Source organism: Lithobates pipiens, unplaced genomic scaffold, assembly GCF_037356315.1.
Source record: "Lithobates pipiens isolate NorthernLeopardFrog02 unplaced genomic scaffold, aLitPip1_a1.2 Scaffold_16, whole genome shotgun sequence".
Taxonomy (NCBI): domain Eukaryota; kingdom Metazoa; phylum Chordata; class Amphibia; order Anura; family Ranidae; genus Lithobates; species Lithobates pipiens.
The window spans coordinates 559,597,386-559,619,708 of NW_027507748.1; the positions used below are offsets into that span (position 1 = coordinate 559,597,386).

The following is a 22,323-nucleotide window of genomic DNA, read 5'->3' on the forward strand; positions in this document are numbered from 1 at the left end:
TTCTTCCCCTTTCCCTTTCTCTTCTCATCTTTCTTCTTTCCGAAGTCTCCCCCTTTTTCCTTCTTATTCGGTTTTTTCTTACCACATACTCCTTTATTTATTATTATTATTTCCCTTATATGTTCCTTTTTATCTGCCAGTGAGCTACACAATAAAAGACCCTGTGCTATAAGTAATGTGTAGGAGTTGAGAACGGTTGTTACGGTCTTCGGTTTTGCCCTCTCACGCCCATTGGGTTCCGTACTCATGGGAACCTATGTTACATAGTTACATAGTAGGTGAGGCTGACAAAAGACACGAGTCCATCAAGTCCAACCTATGTGATGAATTGCTGGTCTTCTCATCCCATTTTCCCTCTCTCTCTCTCTCTCCAATTTCCTTCAACAGGAGCGATAGGGAATGTGAGTACAGGTATATTTCTTTGACCTTATACTCTATTGTTGAATATTTGCGATAGCTCATTGAGCAAAGTTATATAAGAGGTATGCTCATCAAAATATATTCACAAGCTACATCTATATTATTTTCTTTTGAGCTTAGATTTATTGTTATTATATGTTGGCATACTTTCATTTTTATGTTCGACAATGTTGGAAACATGTGATCCTTTTCAAATTTGGAATAAAAATAATTGGAAAAGAAAACGCAGCTTAAACCTCAAAACATTTTATAATTTCGGAAAAAATAGATCTTGTAGAACAAAATGGTGGTAGTTGCAGTTTTTCTTTTATGCCACAGGATATTTGCAGTACTCTTAAATTTATACTTTTAGTAAATACACACAAATTAATTTTAGAGCAAAAAAACACTAAAAAAAATACCTAATTTGTTTGGTGAAATATAAAAGATGAGGTTGTCTCAAATAAACAGATACCAAATATGCCAACCATGAAAAATATCAGTACCCAAAATTTTGCCCAATCAGCTTCTTTCCCAGCCAGAGCAGCTGGAGTTCAAAAAAACTAAACCCAGAAATGCTCAAAGCTGAGTGTTTTTGGGTTCATTCTTTGTATGACAGATCAGCAAATAGATGTTCATTTCTTTATGTGCTCTCCCTCCTGAAATCTCTCATGTAGGCTGCAAGCACCCAGGAGGGATAGGTAAGCTTGGGACATATTGCAGATGGGGGGGGGGGGGGTCAAGGCAAGAGGGCATGTTCCCTACCATGTCAAAATGAATGGGTGGCTACTACCGCATAGCCAGCAGCCTGCAATAAAAAGGTCAACAAATTTCCAGCTGCTATAGTGGCTGGAAGTCGCTATTGTCGCTAGTGTTAGTGCTAGTGTCACTGCAGCTGTAACATTTAGACCCCTTTCACACTGGGGCAGTTTTCAGGCATTGTAGTGCTGGAAATAGCCTCTGCTAAGTGCCTGAAAACGGCCTCCCATTAATTTGAGTGTAACTTTTCACAATGGGGTGTTGTGCTTGCAGGACATTCCGAAAAGTCCTGCAAGCAGCATCTTTGGGGGGGTTTGAGAGCTCTGTATTTAACGCTCCAAAAACACCCCTCCCATTGGGATGAATGGGCAGCGCTTCCGAAGCGCCTGAAAAGCGATTCAGAAGCACCGCAACATGGGAGTTTTTAACCCCTCCCTTGGGGTTAAAAGCGCCCCGTTAGCAGCCGAAAAGCCCCTCTTAAACTACACTAATGCGCCCGTTGCCCCCGTATGAAAGGGGTCTTATGGTGGCAGTATGGTTAAACCTCTTTTTCTCACTGAGCGCCCTCAGGTCATTTGTGTTGAGTTTAAAGTGGACAGTTTTAGAGATTTTCATTGAAAATGTATTCTAAAGAATTACATAATAATACATATAAAATAGAGTATACCTCTTCTTAAACATGTCAAAGTTAATAAAATTCATATAGTAAGTGTAAAGTGTAGAATTTGAAAACTACCTCATATAAAGGTAAAGTTCAGTCTTCATATAAAACATAACTAAGATCTAATTGTCTTTTGTCTTTAGATTCAGACTTTGGATTTCTTACATTTTTCTTGTCGTCTTGTCCCTTTTTTCTCTCCTTATTTGCCATGATAACTCCAGTCCTCAGTGTGTCGAACACTGGGTCTGTGCGGTTGGCAGCAGCTGTGGCACAAAGAACAAATAATTTTTTATTAACATCAAGATGACAAATCATTTTTATCTCATCAAATCAAAAAGGTGATATCTTGTCAATAAAATCGAATGCGTACTGTTAATGCTTGTTTTCTGCATGCTATGACTATTGTTAGGTTGAAAGAAAAGAAAAAAATTATATATATATATATATATATATATATATATATATATATATATATATATATATATATATATATATATATATATATATATATATATATATATATATATATATATATATATATATATATAAAACAAATCAATTTAATTGTTTCCCATAATTCTCACCAACACATATTTCACTGGAAATACATTTGGGATTGTTAGTCAGTGTTGTCGCCATTTACAGAACAAAAGTAATTTACAGCTTGTTAAGTATATTAAAACAGGAGAACAAAGCTGCATTCGTTTTCTGTTTTCAGGTTCATTAGATTTACTCCAAGCACAGAAAAATATCTGTTGATCAGAAATCTTTTGTTCTTGTACCTTCCTGTGGATTAAACTGAAAATTTAAACAATGCTATAAGGTTTCCCAGCTAACTATAGATTAACAACCCTCTATGTACTGGAGATGAGGAGAAGAGAAGGAGTTTGTAGTTCAATTGAAGAGAACAGCCTAGATTGATAATGCTCCTCCTCCCTTGGTATAGAACAGTGTGCTTTGTTACCCTAGGACAGAAAGTGTGATAGGCAAGATCACCAGGTGTAAAGAAAAAAATCTGAAAAAGGGGAAAAAAAAAGGATTCAGCCACTGCTTCTAAGGAATAACAACTTGTAAAACCACATACATATTTATTTGTTTTGTTGATTACTTTTGCTTGAAAGCATTAGTGTACTTTGTAAATGTCATGCTTAAAGCTCAACTCCAGGGAAGTTTAAAACTCTACTCTTACATTGCCCCCCCCCCCCCCCCACACACACACACACTTGCAGGCCACTGCAAGGGCAAATTGCTCATTTAGTCCAAGAGAAGATTAAGGTAAAAAAAACTCCTTGCTCTAGGACAGGGATATGCAATTAGCGGACCTCCAGCTGTTGCAGAACTACAATTCCCATGAGGCATAGCAAGACTCTTAGAGCCATAAGCATGACAGCCAGAGGCAGAGGCATGATGGCACTTGTAGTTTAGCAACAGCTGGAGGTCCGCTAATTGCATATCCCTGCTCTAGGAGATTCCCTCCAGCACTGCAACCGGTACCCTGCAGCTGCTCCAGTTGCACTCCAGCCTCCTAAACTTACAATACAAGGTTAAAGCAACTGTAAAGCTTCAGGTTTATTTTTATTAAAATAATAAACATGTTATACTTATTTGCTCTGTGCAGTGATATTGCACAGAGTGATCCCTTTCCTCCTCTTCTAGGGTCCCCATCACATATTTAGGCTCCTCCTCCCTTCCAAGTGCCCCCATAGCAAGCTGCCCCCAAGTTGGGCACCCCCACTCCTTCCTTACAGCCAATGGCTCCTGCTGCTGCCATTATGTCCTGTGTATGCAGGAAAAGAGGAGATTGAGACTGCCAGAAGGGACAGCCCTAGACTGAGAGTGGTGACACGTAAGTGTTTAGGGAGGAAGAAGCACAGACATGGGAAGGTTTTTAACCTTAATGCAGAGAATGCATTAAGGTATAAAAAATGTTTAGCCTTTAGAACCACCTTAATGTCTCTCCAGTATACGTGATTACACTGAGGCTCTGTCCATAGATCGGAGCTTCAGGCAGAAGAAGACAGCACTAGGGCAAAGAATCAGGTAGGTGAAACTGCATTTTCTTTCAACCCCAACTCCTTCAGAGTATAAGTACAGGTGTACGTCAAAAGCATCTTACATAGTCATATGGAAAGCAGAGGTACAATATTTATGAGGTGGCTTATTCTGCATAACCATTCTAAAATTAAAACATTGTTTTGTTAAGAAATCTTAATTCTTGATTCTGATAATCCTCTATTGCAGACCCTCCCAAAATTGAGGATACGTGACCTGGTACATTTGAGGGGGGGACATGTTCATTGCATTCCCCTTTCCTGTCCACTCAGACTGCACCAGTGCCCCCCATCTCCCCTGACTGAGCACCAGTGTCTCCCCCTTGCCGTCGGTACCAATCGCTCACTGTGTGCATTCACAACAGAAGCATAGTAAAATGTGTTTACTATGCTTCAGTTTATGAATGAACAGGAAGCCACTCAGCACATCGGACCGTGTTGTCAGATAATCCGACCGTGTTTGGGCTCCATCTGACTTTTTCCGTCGGAATGTCTGACCAACAAAGTTTGAGAGCTAGATATAAAATTTTCTGACAACATGATCCGATCGGACTTTGTCCGATCGTTTGTAGAGAATTCCGATCGGACAAAGTGCCACGCATGCTCAGATCAAGTTACGAGACCAAAGCTATTGGCTACTAGCCTCAACGTAGTTCCGTCGTAACGCACGAACGCCATCACGTTCCGAACGATCGGATTTTCTGACAACTTTGTCCAACCGCGTGTATGCAACACCAGTATCGGACAAAATCCATCAGAATAAAATCTGATGGATTTTGTTGTCGGAATGTCCGGCCGTGTGTACAAGGGCTTAAACTGAATGTGCGTGTTATACACCGATAAATACAGTATTTGCTCCAGATGAAAACGTCTAGCTTTATCACTGGAGTGATGTATCCTAGAATTCTATTCGCTTTTCCCCCCACCTGGCCATACTGCTGTTTGATCATTTAGCAATCATCTAAAACAAGTACTCCCTTTTTCCAGCATTGTACCCACAATAATGTACTCTATCATGGGATTCTGTTTCTCTAGGTGCATTATGTTACATGGAACTGCAGTTTGCACTGCGTTGACAATCTTCCTCAAATGCCAAATCATGTTCCATGTTACAGACATCTCCTGGGCAGTCAACCCTTTTACACATCTTTGTGCCATTAGCAAAAAGACATATCTTGCCCACCTACCCTTTAATTATAATTATTACAGAGCTTTGTGGTACACCACTAGTGTCTGGTCTCTGTTCCGAATGAACCCTATTTATAACACATTCTGGTATTTATTCTTTAATTAACTGCATATCCACAGAACCACCCAAGGGTTAAGTCCTAGCTTGTACAACATTTTTATTAGATTATTGTATGGAACTGTAGCAAATGCTTTTCTAGTATTTTAAATCAAAACTAATATTTTACTGCTGATTTATTTTTTTATTTCTATTTTTCTAATCATTAACATTTAAACTTTTTGTTCTTTGTTATTTGTTTTGTTCGTTCATTTAGTGTTGCATTAAGAAAGAGAAAAATAGTAAAAAACAAAACAAAAAAAAACCTTTTATTTCATTTGTAAATAACTTTGCAATGCTTTGTACCAAAAAGTATAATTTTACTGTCATTTTAAACAGGATAAATTAAAAAATAAAATATGTGTTTTTCTACATTAACACAATTTTTTTGTAGGAACACTAATCAGAGTAGAAAAAAGTTATTTTGTTATGATGTTTGTCTTCGGATTGCATAAAAAATAACATTATTTTTGCAAGACGATGTAACCAAATAAAAGCCTTGTTTGTCCTAATAATGATTATATATTACTTTGTTATCATTGTCATGACAAGGGTATTGAAAAAATAAACAGGCCCATAGTAGAAACGTAAAAATTGCTCTGGTCCATAGTGATGTTCCATACAGGTGTAAGAATGAAATGGTTAAAGAATAAGTACATTTTCCTTTTTTTTTTCTTCCAAAACTGCACACACATACATATTGTAAAATTCTAAATGCTACCATAACATACAAGGCTATTCACAACATCGCCTCCATCAACATCACCAACCTCATCTGCAGATATCGCCCAAATTGTCCCATCCGCTCCTCCCAGGCTCTCCTGCTCTCTAGCTCCCTTGTTACCTCCTCGCTCGCCTTCGGGACTTCTCCAGAGCCTCTCCCATCCTCTGGAACTCCCTGCCCCAGTATATCCGATCAGCCCCTATCCTGTCCACCTTTAGGAGATTCCTGAAAACTCATTTATTCAGGGAAGCCTATCCCACACCCACCTAACAATTGTCCCGAGCCACCCCCCATCAAATCATTCCCTGCATCTATTACCTTTTGTACCACCTCCTGTAACTTTTGTATTGAACTGTACTGTAATTATGTTGCCCCCCCCCCCCCCTATACATTGTAAAGCGCTGCATAAACTGTTGATGCTATTTAAATCGTGTATAATAATAATAATAATAATCCTCCATTTAAAAGATAATTTTTCACTAGGCACATGATGTCTTTTTTTTCACATGGGATAACATTTTCATCAACCGACAATCATATAAGTATCTCAAAAATGGGCGGCCACATTATCGCTAATGTAGAATTGTGGTAAAGATATGTGTGGTAACATTTATGGAGGCACTAACCCACAGTAGAATAAACATTGGTATCATCATAAATAACCAGAGGCATAAAACCTGCTTCTGCCACTTTACTTCAGAATACTTCAATTAATTTGAAACAAGCCAGAGGACATCACTTGTAAAAAAAACAACAAACAGCATGTTTTAATTAATAAAACAATTAAAATGAGACACAGATATATAACTAGCTTTCTTCAAACATTCTTCCAAACAATCAGAGAAAAAATAATCTTTAACAAAGACACTTTCTAGCCCTTCCAATTATGAATAACCTATTCAGCCAAGTTGATGGGACTCATTTAAAGTGTATCAGTAGAGTTAAAATAATTAAAAGCAATTTGCTGGAATGTGATTCTCGTAAAGATTACGATACGGTTTCGAAGAAGACAACAAACCTTGAAAAGAAGTGAAGTAAAGGACACACTGACTGTAGACAAGCACTTGTTTCATGGCAAAGTGCTAATAGGGATATTAAATAAAGCAAAGAAAATATTGATATGGCTAGATTTTAAGTCTGAGGCTGCGTACACAAGATCGGACCTTCTGAGAAACTTGGTCTGGCGGACCAGAATCCGTCGGACAATTCGATCATGTGTGGGCGCCAGCTGACTTTTTTTCCCCAAAAGTCAGGTGGACCTAGAAATAAAACATGTTTCAAATCTGTCCGACGGACTAAAAATCGGAAAAAACTTTCGTCTGTGAGCTAGTCCGACAGACCAAATACAACGCAAGGGCAGCTATTGGCTACTGGCTATTGAACCTCCTTGTTTAGTCCCGTTTACGTCATCACGTTCAAAACGAACGAACTTTCCAACGGACTTAGTCCGGTCATGTGTGGCCTAGTCCGTTCATTCAGAAAGTCCGTCGGACCTCCACCGAAAGTCCATCGGGAAGACCGTCGGACCTAGTCCCTCGAAAAGTTTGGTCGTGTGTATGCGGCATAATGCAACTATTTCAGGAATTACTTACAGTAGTTGGTTAGCATATTGCAGGGCCAGAACCTGTGACGTCATTATGCCCACAGATGCTGGCTGTCAGTGAGGTGTTTGCCTGCGATTGCATGAGTTTGATTTTACAAATGTGAGTAAATGTCTACATTTTTAATAAATACACATTCACGCTATGTGCATCCTTTGTTTCTCTTTTTCCATGGTGGCGAAATAATGTAATGTGATCTGGAGATATTATATTCAGAGCCATTTGATACCTGTAGCTGGGATCCAATAGATCTGATCTAGTGAACTGCAGGATACCTGTAGGTGTCAGATATGTATGCTGGTTTGATCTCTGTAATTGGGGATCCAATTTTTCTTTTGGTAAGAGGCATAAGTGTGGTGGAGGGCACAAGTTTGTGTTGAAAATTCAATACCCTTCACGCCGTTGGTGGAATTGGAGTGCATAATCACATGATGGGAAGAATGGAATTTTTTTTACTTCTTTTTCCCAAACACATTTGTGATTTATCATTTTTTTGCTAATACTTAAATACACTATCATCTTTTATTTATATACTTATATATTCACATCATCACATGAATTAATGTTTTGCACTTTTTTTTTTATTCACAGTATTTACAGTAATGTGCACTGCATTTGATACAAAGATTCTTATCAGGAAGCACACAATATTTTTTATATATAGTATGTTTTTACATCATACTATGTATTCAGATAATAAATGGGTATGACTCTTGTTGGCTTAATTATACTTTAGCGCAAAAAAAATTGTTTATGTTTATTAGTATATAGGGCACAAAGGGGTTGATTTACTAAAGGCAAATAGACTGTGCACATTGCTAAGTTGACTTGGCAAGTGCAATTGTTCCAGGGCTTAGTAAATGAATTAAAGCTTCACTTTGCAAAGAATACCCAATCACATGCAAGGAAAATAACAAAAATGCATTTTTGCTTGCATATTACAGTTACATAGTGGAGAAAGAGACAAGATGAGCCAATCTAAGTGCAGTATATAAAAAAAATTTAATGATGCTGAAATAAAAAGGTGGCCAAGTGGCTACTCACAAATTTGAAGTGAGAATCAGGCATGTTAGGTATATATATAGAGGTCCATATTCACAGATGGAGTCCGCTACAGAAGCACTGGAGGCGCCCCAGCAAGGTCTGGAGGAAATGGCCCAGATGGAGGTACACACCAAGGCCTGGATTGGTGCACCTTGTCTCTTTCTCCATTTGTCTTACAGAGTAATTGCTTCTACTCCCAAGAGAGCTGCCGCTGGTGCAATATAATAATTTTCATAAAACCCCTATTTTTTTACTGCGGGGACTTATATTATGATTTAAAAAAAAAAACATTTTAAATAAACATCTAATAATATTATACAGTTTATTTTATTGGACTGCTGCTATAATGTATGGTTAGTTTTTGCATCATTATTTCCTTTTTCTCTCATAGTTACATAGTAAGTGAGGTTGAAAAAAGATACAAGTCCACCAAGTCCAACCTATGTGTGTGATTATATGTCAGTATTACATTGTATATCCCTGTATGTTGCAGTCATTCAGGTGCTTATCTAATAGCTTTTTGAAACTATTGATGCCCCCCGCTGAGACCACCACCTGTGGAAAGGGAATTCCACATCCTTGCTGCTCCTACAGTAAAGAACCCTCTACGTAGTTTAAGGTTAAACCTCTTTTCTTCTAATTTTAATGAATGGTACCCAGAACTGGACAGCATACTCCAGGTGCGGCCGGACTAGAGTCTTGTAGAGTGGGATAATTATCGTTTTATCTCTGGAGTTGATCCCCTTTTTAATGCATGCCAATATTCTGTTTGCTTTGTTAGCAGCAGCTTGCCATTGCTGAGCCCATCATCTACTATGACCCCCAGGTCCTTTTCCCTCCAGAGCCCCCCCCCCCCCCCCCCCCCAGTGTATAGATTGCATTCCTATTTTTGCCACCCAAATGCATTATTTTACATTTTTCTACATTAAACCTCACTTGCCATGAAGCTGCCCACCCAATTAATTTGCTCTTCTAGATCTTTTTGCAAGGTTTCCACATACTGCAGAGACATTATTGCCCTGCTTAGCTTGGTATAGTCCACAAATACAGAGATTAAACTATTTACCCCATCCTCCAGGTCGTTTATGAACAAAATAAATAGGATTGATCCCATCACAGAACCCTAGGGGACCCCACTACGCACCTCTGACCATTCCGAGTACCCCCCATTCATCACCCTCCACTGAACTCGCCCTTGTAGCTAGTTTATAATCCATGTACTCACCCTATGTTCCATGCCAATGGACCTCCTTTTGTACAGTAAACATTTACAGGCAACTGTGTCAAATTCTTTTGCAAAATCCGGGCCTTCCTTTATCTAGATGGCAACTTACCTCTTAGAAAAGACAAGGTTAAAAGATTGCTTTGGCAGGAATGATGCTTCATGAATTCATCTGGTTACTGCTAATGATGCCGTTCTCGTTACTAAAATCTTGCATATAGTAGCTTATCATCCCCAAGAGTTTGCATACTATTGATGTTAGGCTAACTGGTCTGTAATTCCCAGGGATGTATTTTGGGCCCTTTTTAAATATTGGTTCTACATTGGCTTTTCTCTAATCACCTGGTACCATTCCAATCAGTAGACTGTCAGTAAAAATTAGGAACAATGGTCTGGCATTTACTTGACTGGGTTCTCTAAGTACTATCGGTTGTAAGCCATCTGGTCACTGTGATTTATTAATCTTAACCTCCCTGGCGGTATGATTCGTTCTGGTTTTAGGTGCTGAAAGCGGTACAATTATTTTGCATGGAAATTTGGCGTTTTAAATTGTAGTTCTGTAATTCTTAGGAATAACTCTCTTAAATCTGTTCAAACCAGAGTCTAGCAGACATCCCGGGTATGATAAAGTTTATAATATAATAAATAATAATAAAAATTATTCAATAATGTAATCAAATCCTAAAACACTGAAAAAGGGACACTTTCTGGTTGCTATGGACAATCTCCAAATTCCAGGCAGAAAAAACAGTATTTATAATATAAAAGTACATGCAGGGCACTGCACAGACCACTAGGGACAAAGGGGGTGTGTATTTTTTTATACAGTACTGTAATCTGTAAGATTACAGTACTGTGTGTTTTGTGTACTTTTACTTTTTTGAATTTAGCCCCGTTCTCCACTCCCGTGCGTTGCAACATCGCAGGGAACGGAGCTCGGCGGCATTCGGCACTGTGTGAATTGAGCGGAGGACAGCTTGCTCACACAGCGCGGAGGACACCGCTGGATCCAGGGGAAAAGGTAAGTAACTTCTCCGTGTCCTCCCTGTATCCAGCGATGCGATCCCGAGTCTGGCTCGGGGGTTACCGCTTATGATAGTAAAATCCCAAATAATAATAATACATTTGTACAACCATTTCTATAACTTGTGAATGTTAGATGTGTCCCACACAGAATGAGATAATTGCTTTAATTTTTCATGGTCTACTTAAAGGGTTATTTACCTTCTAACATTACATACCACCGTCTCCCGTCTCCCCCTCCTCCATCAGGTTCGGGGCCTATAGCATACTCCCAGTAATATTTTCCCGTTAGCTTCATCCTTTTGGAGCTCTACCCATAAGGATTTCACCTCCTCCCTAGCTCCCTTAGTGTGTACAATATTCTTGATATATAGGCATACCCCTCCCCCTTTTTTACCATCTCTATCCCTGCGCTAAAGGGCATGCCCTTGAATGGTTGCCAGCCAATCATGAGAGCTGTTGAACCAGGTCTCTGAATTCCCCACAAAATCCAAATTCTCCTTATACAACAGTATCTCTAGTTCACCCATCTTGTCTGTCATTGGTAAACATGCCACATAGTTTAGACCAGTCGCATACTATTCTCTTATTGGGTGTTCCGAGATTGCAACTAGGACTTGTTACTATATTTACCTTGGGTTTATGTGCTTTAGTCAACCTACCACTAATGCCCCCAATACTACCCTCTGGGATATGTTCCGCTCTGACTATCTCTACCTCTGCCCCCCCCCCCCCTGCCCCCGGTCGCCTAGTTTAATAACCCCTCTAACTTTTTGGCCATTTTTATTCCCAGCCAATCTGCACCTTCCTCATATGATTGGATGATAGAAGTCAGCAGAGCTTCTGCTCATTTACTAAACTCTGGAACAACTGCACGTGCAGAGTTCAACTGCACTTTGCAAAGTGCACAGTCTTTTGCCTTCAGTAAATGAACCCCAATGTTACAAATGTTGGGAATTTTTTTTAAACGAATCTTCAATTAGAATAATAAAAACAATTGATCCAAGATTCCCTGTTTTATTGAAGCTGAAATCTAAATTAAGTAATAGACCTGATATGCCAGATTCAAGTAATTTAAGTAACATTTAAGTAATATCATCAGTAACTGTACCTTAATTCCATATTTTCATTTCACAAAAACAACAGCAAAAATCTCACTAGTTGTAGCTAGTTTGTGTATTTTTGATTTTCAATTCATACAAATAAAAATTATAAAACAGTTATGGTTTTCTTTCAGCTGCTCCATTCTCTGTTCATTGCTATCAAAATGTAAGGAAAAGCTAAATTATTGACATCTTTTGAAGTCTTCTGTAGAACTGATGATGATGTTGATATTGAAAGTCTGGCGAAAAGAGTATAGGGGCGTTTTGGGCAATCCAATGGTGGTATGTAATGTTAGAAGGTAAATAACCCTTTAAGTAGACCATCAAAAAATGAAAGCAATTATCTGATTCTGTGTGGGACAAATCTAACATTCACAAGTTATAGAAATGGTTGTATAAACGTATTTCATAAATTTAGAGCATAAGCTCAATACATTCATGACATAAATAATGTAAGAAAAAATCCTAAAAATTAAAAATATTAAAATAAAGCCTATAGCAAAAATATTATTTTGTGATATTGTGCACCATATCATGCCATTTTATGCATGTAATAGCATGGCTTAATTGGTTAGGCCAGGAAAGACATATCTAGTGAGTTCAGTCATTAATTATAAATATAAAAATTGTTCCAGAATTGAAAAAACCTTCACAAAGCATAGCAAAGTAGAGCTTGCTTTAATAAGTGGAAGAAAATCTCCAAGGACAGTTGGATATATTTCTCGACCAACACCCCTACATATTACTTTTTTCTTTTTTTAATCAAAATCAAATGTGTGCTAAAACTGAAACCAATTACTGCGGAAGAATATTCTCCAGGATCAGAGAAAAATGAAATGTCTTTCTTAACAGCAGGGGGTTGCTGGCATAGTGAACTTACAGTGGACCTATCAATAAAATTCACCATTTCATGTGAATCGATAGAATACATGATAGAGTGGCCAAACCACATTTTGATTTTGCGTTATAAATATTAACGGGTTATATATATCGTTTTATAGACTTTTTTTATTATTATTTTTTTATTAACCTCCCAAGTCGTATGATTATGTCAGAGTTTTGATGCTCAAAGCAGTACATTGTTTTGTATGGAAATTTGGCGTTTTATATTGTAGGCCTATAATTCTTAGGAATAACACACTTAAATCTGTCAAACAAGAGTCTAGTAGACAGCCTGGATATGATAAAGTTTCAAACACAAAATCACAAAATGCTCAAAGCGGAACATTGTTTTGTATGGAAATTTGGCGTTTTATATTGTAGGCCTATAATTCTTAGGAATAACACACTTAAATATGTCCAAAAAAGAGTCTAGTAGACAGCCTGGGTATGATAAAGTTTGAAACACAAAATCATAAATTATAATATATAATATATAATAAATAACTATAAATAATTATAATATAATAATAATAAATAATAATAATTAATAATAAAAAATATTCAACAATGTAATCAAATCAAAAACACAAAAATTTGCTCAGCTGCAGAATTGTCACTGACATTACTTTTAGAGTTTGATGACGAATTTCCCCACTAATCGATATCGCTCAATTCTGCAAGTGATTCTAATTTAATATCGTGTTTTTCAAGCTGGTCAAAAACTGCTTTTGATGTAAAGGGACACTTTTTGGTTGCCATGGACAATCTCCAGTTTCCAGGCAGAAAGAACAGTATATATAATATAAAACTGCATGCAGGGCACTGGACAAAAGAGAGGTGAAATAATGAGATACAGTAATGTAATCTGTAAGATTACAGTGTACTGTATGTATTGTGTGTTTTAACTTTGAACTTTGCCCTGTGCTCCGTCCCTGCGCACTGCAAAGCTCACAAGGAACGGAGCTCGGCACTGTGATAGATTGAGTGGAGGACATGGCTCGCACACACAGCGGGGAGACATTGCAGGATCCTGGGGACAAGATAAGTAACTTTGCCTGGATCCAGCGATGTGATCCCAAGTGTGGCTCGAGGTCACCGTTTTTGGTACTGAAAATTCCTCCCTAGCCACACTCAGGATTACCACTAAGGAGGTCAAAATGACACTGTCTTTTATGGTATCTACTCTTTAACCACTAGGGGCCTGTGCTATAGCCGAAAGATGGCTACAGTGTGGCACTCAGTTGCCGGGAGGGTGTCCCTGGACCACACATGTGGTATCAGGAGGAGTAGTAGAATGTATTTTGGGGCATCATTTGTGGTATACACATGCCATGTGAGAGGAATAACCTATTACAATGACAATTTTATGGAAAAAAAAAAATCTTAATTTTGCAAAGAATTGTGGGACAAAATTACATCAAAAACCTCACCATGCATCTTACTAAATACCTTGGAATTTCTACTTTCAAAAAAAGGGTCATTTGGGGGGTATTTGTACTTTCCTGGCTTGTTCGAGTTGTAAGAAATGAGAGGCCACCAGTACATCAGGTGTGATCAATTTTTTATGATTTGCACCACAGCTTGTAGAAAGATCTGTGTGAAAGTTAGAGAAACTTTCACACAGACCAAATAATATCCACTAATTTGGGTTATATTTAGAGATATGTAGCAGTATAAATTGTGGCCAAAATTTATGAAGAAAAATTAATAATTAATAATTAGCAAAATTTTATCACAGAAACTAAGAAAAAAAAATTCTACATTTTCAGTCTTTTTTCATTTATAGCGCACAAAATAAAAAACACAGAGGTGATCAAATACCACCAAAGGAAAGCTCTATTTGTATGAAAAAAAGGATAAAAAATTCATTTGGGTACAGTGTTACCTGACTGAGTAATTGTCATTCAACGTGTGAGAGCACCGAAAGCTGAAAATTGGTCTGGTCACAAGGGTTTAAGTGCCCGGTAGACAAGTGGTTAAATATACCTCATTCTTTTTGTTTTGTTTTTTTTTCTCTTTTTTTCTTCTGCTTATGTTCCTGTTTACTTTTTGATTTGTTTTAAATTTGTTCAAAAGACAAATTATATATTACAGCCATATAAAATGATAATCAAATGCTTGTATATTCCTCTATCATTAGGTGCTGGAATATGTGTGATTGTCTGATGATTGTTGTATTGTTTCCCTGCCTTTTGATGCTCACAGTCTTTAACTTTTAACTTCATCTCACTCAGTCAGAAATATATTGTCTGACTTTGAGTATCAAAAAAAATAAATAAAAAAAACCCCAAAACCTCTGAAACAATGGGGTTGATTTACTTAAGATGCATAGCGATTCAATTGGCAAGGGAATTTGTCCTAGAGCTTAGTGAATGAGATAAAGCTCTATTAACTTATTATCAAATCATGTGCACACAAAAATGCTGTTTTTTTATTCTCCTTGCATTATTGATTGATGATTGATGATTTGGTATTCTTTGTGAAGTGAAACTTCACCGCATTCACTAAACACTGGTCTGTCATTCACTGAACCCCAATCTGTCTGTCCTTGCATGGCAATGCCTTTTGAGTAAAATTAACCATTCTGTGGTGCTAGTTACTGGGGATTCTCATACACTATATTAATATCAATATACAACTCAACCCCATCCCAAAAACTTACAGTGCAATGGAATATCTATTCTGTAATCATTTGGGTATTTACAGTATCAGTTACCATCAGTAAGGCTCCATGCACACTGCAGCTAAAAAAATGAAAAAATGCCTGTTTTACAGTCGTTTGACCTTTTTTGTCTGCCTATATATACCCCTCCATGTTAGCCTATATATCCACGTAGGCAGAAAAAAACATCACTTGTAAGTTTAGAAGAGGAGCGCTTTGGCAGAAAAAATGCACGTTAACACTAGACACGTTCACATGTTAATGCATTCTAATGGCTAATAAATTGTTTTTCTGGCCAATAGAATACATTAATGGCAAATACGCATAAACTTGCGTGAACACACATAATTGCTTGTGAAAATTACGCTTTTGCCGTATTTTTTAAGCTGCTTTTCTTTTGTAAGGAGAAAAACTGCCCCAAGAAGCACACTGTGCATAAAGCCGTATAGCTCAAATCTTTCTTATCCCTTTCTCTTTTGTTCAACTTTTACATGTTAAATTCGTTGACTTCTGATAGAATGTTGTGTGCTTCTGGTCGCCATACTGTGCCCTATCTTATAAAACATGCACATCAAAGTTTTAATCATCTCACTAAAGACTTGTCAAAATGGTTGCAGATTTGGATTTGGTTAAAGCGGGAGTCCGCCGTTTTTTTTTTTTTTAAAAGCCAGCAGCTACAAATACTGCAGCTGCTGACTTTTAAAATAATGACACTTACCCGCCCAGCGCGCCCGAGATGTCGGCACCCAAAGCCGATCTCTCAATCGTCTCTCGGGTGCTGCCGCCGCCATCTTGGGTATGGGAATCAGGAAGTGGAGCCTTGCGGCTTCATTTTCCAAGTCGCGCTGCGCAATAAGGATGGTCCCCGCTGTCTCTGGGATCCGTGTGTTTCCCAGCAGGCAGCGGGGGACCTTCGGAAAGGGGCGTAGATTCTGCGGAAAGGGGCGTACCTTCTGCAGAATCTACGCCGGAAGTGGGTGCAGATACCTGTACTGTGCAGGTACCTGCACCCCCTCCCCCCTGAAAGGTGCCAATTGTGGCGCCGGAGGGGGGGAGGGTTCCAATGAGCGGAAGCTCCACTTTAGGATGGACCTCCGCTTTAAAGAGGAAGTAAAGGCAAAAAAATAAAAAACACACCCTGTAAGGTAAAGGCATAATGAGCTAGTATGCATAGCATACTAGCTCATTATGAATAACTTACCTGAGAACGAAGCCCCCCAAGTGGTCCTCCGTCTTCCTCTTCGCCACTGCCATGTATCCCGGAGCGACTCCCAGGTCTCGCTGCTCCGGCGCTGTGATTTGCTGGAGCCGCGATGACGTCACTATCGACGCCACATATCGCTGCGATCTGAGGCCTGCCCAGTGCGCCTGCGCACCACTGTCTACGGCGCATGCGCCGTAGACAGCGGTGGCTGTCTTCGGGTAAATATCTCCTAAACCGTATAGGTTTAGGAGATATTTCTTGGACCTACAGGTAAGCCTTAATCTAGGCTTACCTGTAGGTCAAAGTGGTTTGTAAGGGTTTACAACCACTTTAAGCTAGAACAACTATGGACATCGGAACAGTGGTATAAAAATAACCTATTTGCTTAAAACATTGTCATTATCCCATGCAGTGAAGTCCAAGGTACCTCTGGTAACACAGGTGTGTTACTGGAGGGATTCATAGCTCAAGGAGGAGGCACCACCCCACTGGAACTGAATTACTCTTGTAGTAATCAGGGAAGGGCTCCTCTCATTAACTGGATCTTCCAGAGAATACTTTTCCACAGGATGTGGAAACCTTGCAAGAAGATCTGAACAAATTAATGGAGTGGGCAACTACTTTTTTTGTTTTTTTCTGCCCTCTATGACCGTTTGGGTACACAGAACTCCGGTTTTGGAGGCAGGTGTGCTATATCAGACAGTGGTTCTCAGTAGGTGGTATCAGTCTGGGGTAAGCGCTGCTTCTGTTATGTTGGTTGACTGATGTGGTTTCATACCCAAGTCACAACAAGTTATTAATGTATTTATTTTTGTGTATTTTGTGTCTTTGTCCCACAACTTTTGTACAGTGTCTCTTGATGATAGCTTGCACATCTCCTGAAGAAGCGTATCAGCGAAACATTTCGGGATAATGTGCAATCAACTTTTTCTGTTAAATTCACTTTCGACCTCGAATAACTCCTCCTGTATGTAAATCTCTGCATGTTTTATGTATGAATTGATTTTAACCTTGATTTCAATAAATATTATATCTAAAAGTTGCTATTTTTTTTTTTGAAATTGTTATCCAAGCACTGTGAAAATCCCTATATTTTTCTCTTATACATTTCATTGTTCTAGCTTGGGATGTGGTGCCAATCTGGATGGGTGTTTCTTTCTGTAGTCTGACCATACCCTATCTACATGAAAAATGAGGTTTAATGTAGAAAATTTTTAAATAATGCATTTGGGTGGCAAAAATTTGAATGCAATCTACTCACTGGGGGAGAACTTCTGGGGGGAATCTAGGATGGAAAAGGACCTGGGGGTCCTAGTAGATGATAGGCTCAGAAATATCATGCAATGCCAGGCTGCTGCTAACAAAGCAAACAGAATATTGGCATGCATTAAAAAAGGGGATTGCCTCCAGGGATAAAGTGATAATTCTCCCACTCTACAAGACTCTGGCCTGGCCACACCTGGAGTATGCTGTCCAGTTCTGGGCACCAGTCCTCAGGAAGGATGTACTGGAAATGGAGTGAGTACAAAGAAGGGCAACAAAGCTAATAAAGGGTCTGGAGGATATTAGTTAAGAGGAAAGGTTGCAAGCACTGAACTTATGCTTTCTGGAGAAGAGACACTTGAGAGGGGATATGATTTACACAGTTACATAGTTAGTAAAGTTAAATAAAGACACCTGTCAATCCTGAGTGATTGTGGGTGCGTGTCTATTTATTTAAGGTACCCATATAGCTCCATCAATTTACGCAGTGCTCCACACATACATTGCACACACATACACATTGGTCACTACTCTCATGCATATACTAGGGCCAATTTTGGACAGAAGCCATTTAACCTACCAGCATGTCTTTAGAGTGTGGGAGGAAACTGGAGTACCCAGAGGAAACCCATGCAGGCATACGGAGAACATGCAAACTCCAGGCAGGTAGTGCCGCGGTTGGGATTCGAACCAGCGACGCTTTTTACTGCTAGGTGAGAGTGCTATCCACTACACCACTGTGCCACCCTATTTGAATTTACAAATACCATACTGGTGACTCCACATTACGGATACATTTTTTTTGTGGAAGGAAGTTTAATAAGACATGTGGCCACTCATTCAAATTAGAAGAAAAGAGGTTTAACCTTAAACTATGTAGAGGGTTCTTTACTGTAAAAGCGGCAATGATGTGGAATTTCCTTCTACAGGCGGTGGTCTCAGTGGGGAGAGCATCGATAGTTTCAAAAAACTAATAGATAAGCACGTGAACAACCACAACATACAGGGATATACAATATAATACTGACATATAATCACACACATAGGTTGGACTTGATGGACTTGTGTCTTTTTTCAACCTCACTTACTAAGTAACCATGTCATAAAAAGGAAATTTTCAGCTTCACCGAGTTGCCAGAGCAAAAATCTCTCTCTAAGGCTGGGTTCACACTGCTGCGGCTAGGAGACCTGGATGTGATTTGCACCGCACTGCAGTGCAAATCACATCCGATCTCTGTGCGATGCGAGTTCAGCCATACAGATAGTATGGCTGAATTCGCATCGCACCCGCTCCAAACTCGCACAGGACCCTTTTTTTGGTCCGCAGCAGAATCAGATCGCATAAGTGTTCACACCATGCGATCCGATTCCTGTCCGAGTTTGCAGATCGCACTGCGATATGCGAACTGATCTGGGGGTGTCATTAACGTTTCACTGACACTCCCAGCAGTTCGCATAGGGCAGTGTGAACTGCCGGCGGGAGGCATGCGATGCGGGAACCCGCCGCGGATTCACGGCGTTCCCGCATCGCTTCAGTGTGAACCCAGCCTTAATGTGGCCATACAGGCATCGATATTGATCATTTGATGTGCCGAAAATGATCAAACTGAATAGGGATCATAAACCAAAGACATTTGATCGATGTGGTGAGCCTTTGAATTATTTAGATACTTTAATCATTTCAAAAGATTGTTTCTGACAGATCATGTTTTCAATTGATTCTGTATGTGTGGCACCGTTTAAAATTGAACTGATGATGAATCGCTTGTTTTGTGATCACTTGTCCCTAAATCAGTCACAAATCAATATGTGTATTGTTACCTTAACATTTATTTACAAGGCCCCTGATTTTCTGCTCCAGATGCTTATTTACAACTTAGATTGCCTCTGTACACAATTCCTGTCTGTTGCCTGCCCTGCCCTTTAGATATTATGGGTCACTTTGTTCTTCAATGCTGCTATTCTCTTGCATGAGAAAAAAGGCTGCACTGTCAAGAAAAAGTATAAGCACTGAAAGACAAGAATAAATCCTAATAGTGAGCACCAGTGGTGGTACGTCCATAAAGGGTACAGGAGTGCCGCCTCCCCTCTCCACTGTGTGTTCGCTTCTCACTCAGCTGTAAGTTAGCAAAGTGAAGGAATTTGCTTTGCTAACATTGAACAGCCTCTTCAGCCGATCAGGTTGCCTGGTCTGTGTTACCTGTCACCTGATTGGCTGAAATGACAGGCGCTGTGATTGGACACCTATCAGGCATCCAATCATAGCAGAGGACGAGAGGAGGAGTGGACGGGACAAGACATTGGAGTCGGGGAAGAAATGGAGGACACTGGACACTGCTCACTGCTTGTTGCCATCACCCACTGCCCACACGAGACAAGGTAAGTGCTGGGCAGACAGCGGGTGGGGGGCACAGTGGCAGCACTTGGGGCACAGTGGCAGCACTTGGGGCACAGTGGCAGCACTTGGGGCACAGTGGCAACATTTGGGGCACAGTGGCTGCATTTGATGGCACAGGGGCTGACGCCACAGAATCTGCAGCAATCTGTCGCCGGAAGTGGGAGCAAATACCTGTATTAGACAGGTAGCTGCTCCCCCCTGAAAGGTGGCAAATGTGACACCGGAGGGGGGGAGGAACGGCAAAAGCGGAAGTTCAATTTTTGGGTGGAACTTTGCTTTAAAGCGGAGGTCCACCCTAAAGTGGAGCTTCCGCTCATTGGAACTCTCCCCCCCTCCGGCGCCACAATTGGCACCTTTCAGGGGGGAGGGGGGTCCAGGTACCTGTACAGTACAGTTATCTGCACCCACTTCCGGCGTAGATTCTGCAGAAGGTACGCCCCTTTCCGCAGAATCTACGCCCCTTTCCGAAGGTCCCCCGCTGCCTGCTGGGAAACACATGGATCCCAGAGACAGCGGGGACCATCCTTATTGCGCAGCGCGACTCGCGCATGCGCAGTAGGGAACCGGAAAAAGAAACCGAAAGGCTCCACTTCCTGATCCCCATACCCAAGATGGCGGCGGCAGCACCCAAGAGACGATCGAGAGATCGGCTTCGGGTGCCGACATCGCGGGCACGCTGGGCGGGTAAGTGTCATTATTTTAAAACTCAGCAGCTGCAGTATTTGTAGCTGCTGGCTTTTAAAAAAAAATAACAGCGGACTCCCGCTTTAGGAATGCATACTTGTGTAGGGACCTGCTATCCTCTACTGTCTGAATTTACAAATAGCTGTTGCTTGTAATTATCACAGTTATATGTGTACATCACTATCTCTCTCTGTGTAGCTGGATTAGAAACCCCCAGAGGGAGGAAGTGAGAGAGAAAGGGAGGGGTTGCGAAGTGGCCGCTGGTGGTATATTTTTTGCCACCACCCCCCACACTTTGTCTTTGACTGTTGCACAACTGTCACATTAGGATGTGACTTTCATGCAACTTTTGAGAGTTTACATTGCCGTATATGGCACTCAAGTTGAATGAAAGGCATGTCAGTTTTTTTGTTTTTAATTCGCATAGATTTGAATGGCTTTCATTATAATAGGGCTGTGAATGGCCATACAGCCTTATGTTTCAGTTGACAAGTCGCACAAGTGTGAAGGGAGCCTCATTGGTACTAATATTATTATTTTTACTATTATTATGATTAGTAGTAATTATAATAATAATAGGAACAATAAATAATAATAATAGTTACAATAAATTATAGCAACAATAACAATATTAATAATAGTAACAACAAGCTGCATAGATTTGAATGGCTTCCGCCGAAATACATGAGTTCAAAGTCACATGACAAGTCACACAAGTGTGAATGGAGCCCGAAGAAGATAAAATTATCCAAAATGTGCAACAAAGTTACAGGAAGTTTCAGCGTTCACTACTACAGTTTATCTCATTTTGCTGGGACTTGTAGTTGCTCAGAATACCAACACACTGGTAACAGAACTACATCAACTCCCAACATTGTGTGAGGAAAATGCTGAGACTTTTAGTTCCTCAGAGATCTAAGAAGCTTGTATTAGTGATCCAAAGAAACTCAGAATTATGTTGGGAATTAGAATTCTAGGTCCTTAAATTCACTACAAAGGTACAACAATCACTAACATCGCCAAACTCATAAGACTCGAAGTTCTCCCACTTCTAAATCAAAATCAAGGCCAAAGTGGCCCAATGAAAGACAGAAGCCATGCTGGGACTTGCAGTGCATCAAACATGCACCAAACTTACAGTAAATCTCATCATTTTGCATCTAGCTGCAGAATGAGGACACTTCTAGAACAAAAGGCATGATGGGAGTTGTGGTCCCTCCAACAACTTTTTAACAGCAACATTCAACATTTTCTTCCCAAATAAACAGGGACACGTTGAGACTTTCAGTGCCCCAAAGATCTTACAACCACTACCGTGATTCTAAACAACAACAAAACATTGACATACTTGGACTTGT

General features: G+C 39.8%; 1 protein-coding gene across 3 annotated transcripts in view; it reads right to left on the reverse strand.

Annotated features, from left to right (window-relative positions):
* The window catches only part of STAC3 (SH3 and cysteine rich domain 3), a 172,390-nt gene that overhangs the window by 28,519 nt on the left and 121,548 nt on the right, over positions 1–22,323 (reverse strand). For all 3 annotated transcript variants that reach the window (XM_077483574.1, XM_077483575.1, XM_077483573.1), the window contains one exon: positions 1,985–2,082. In XM_077483574.1, coding sequence (XP_077339700.1) covers positions 1,985–2,082 — 98 coding nt within the window. The remainder of the gene's footprint in view (positions 1–1,984; positions 2,083–22,323) is intronic.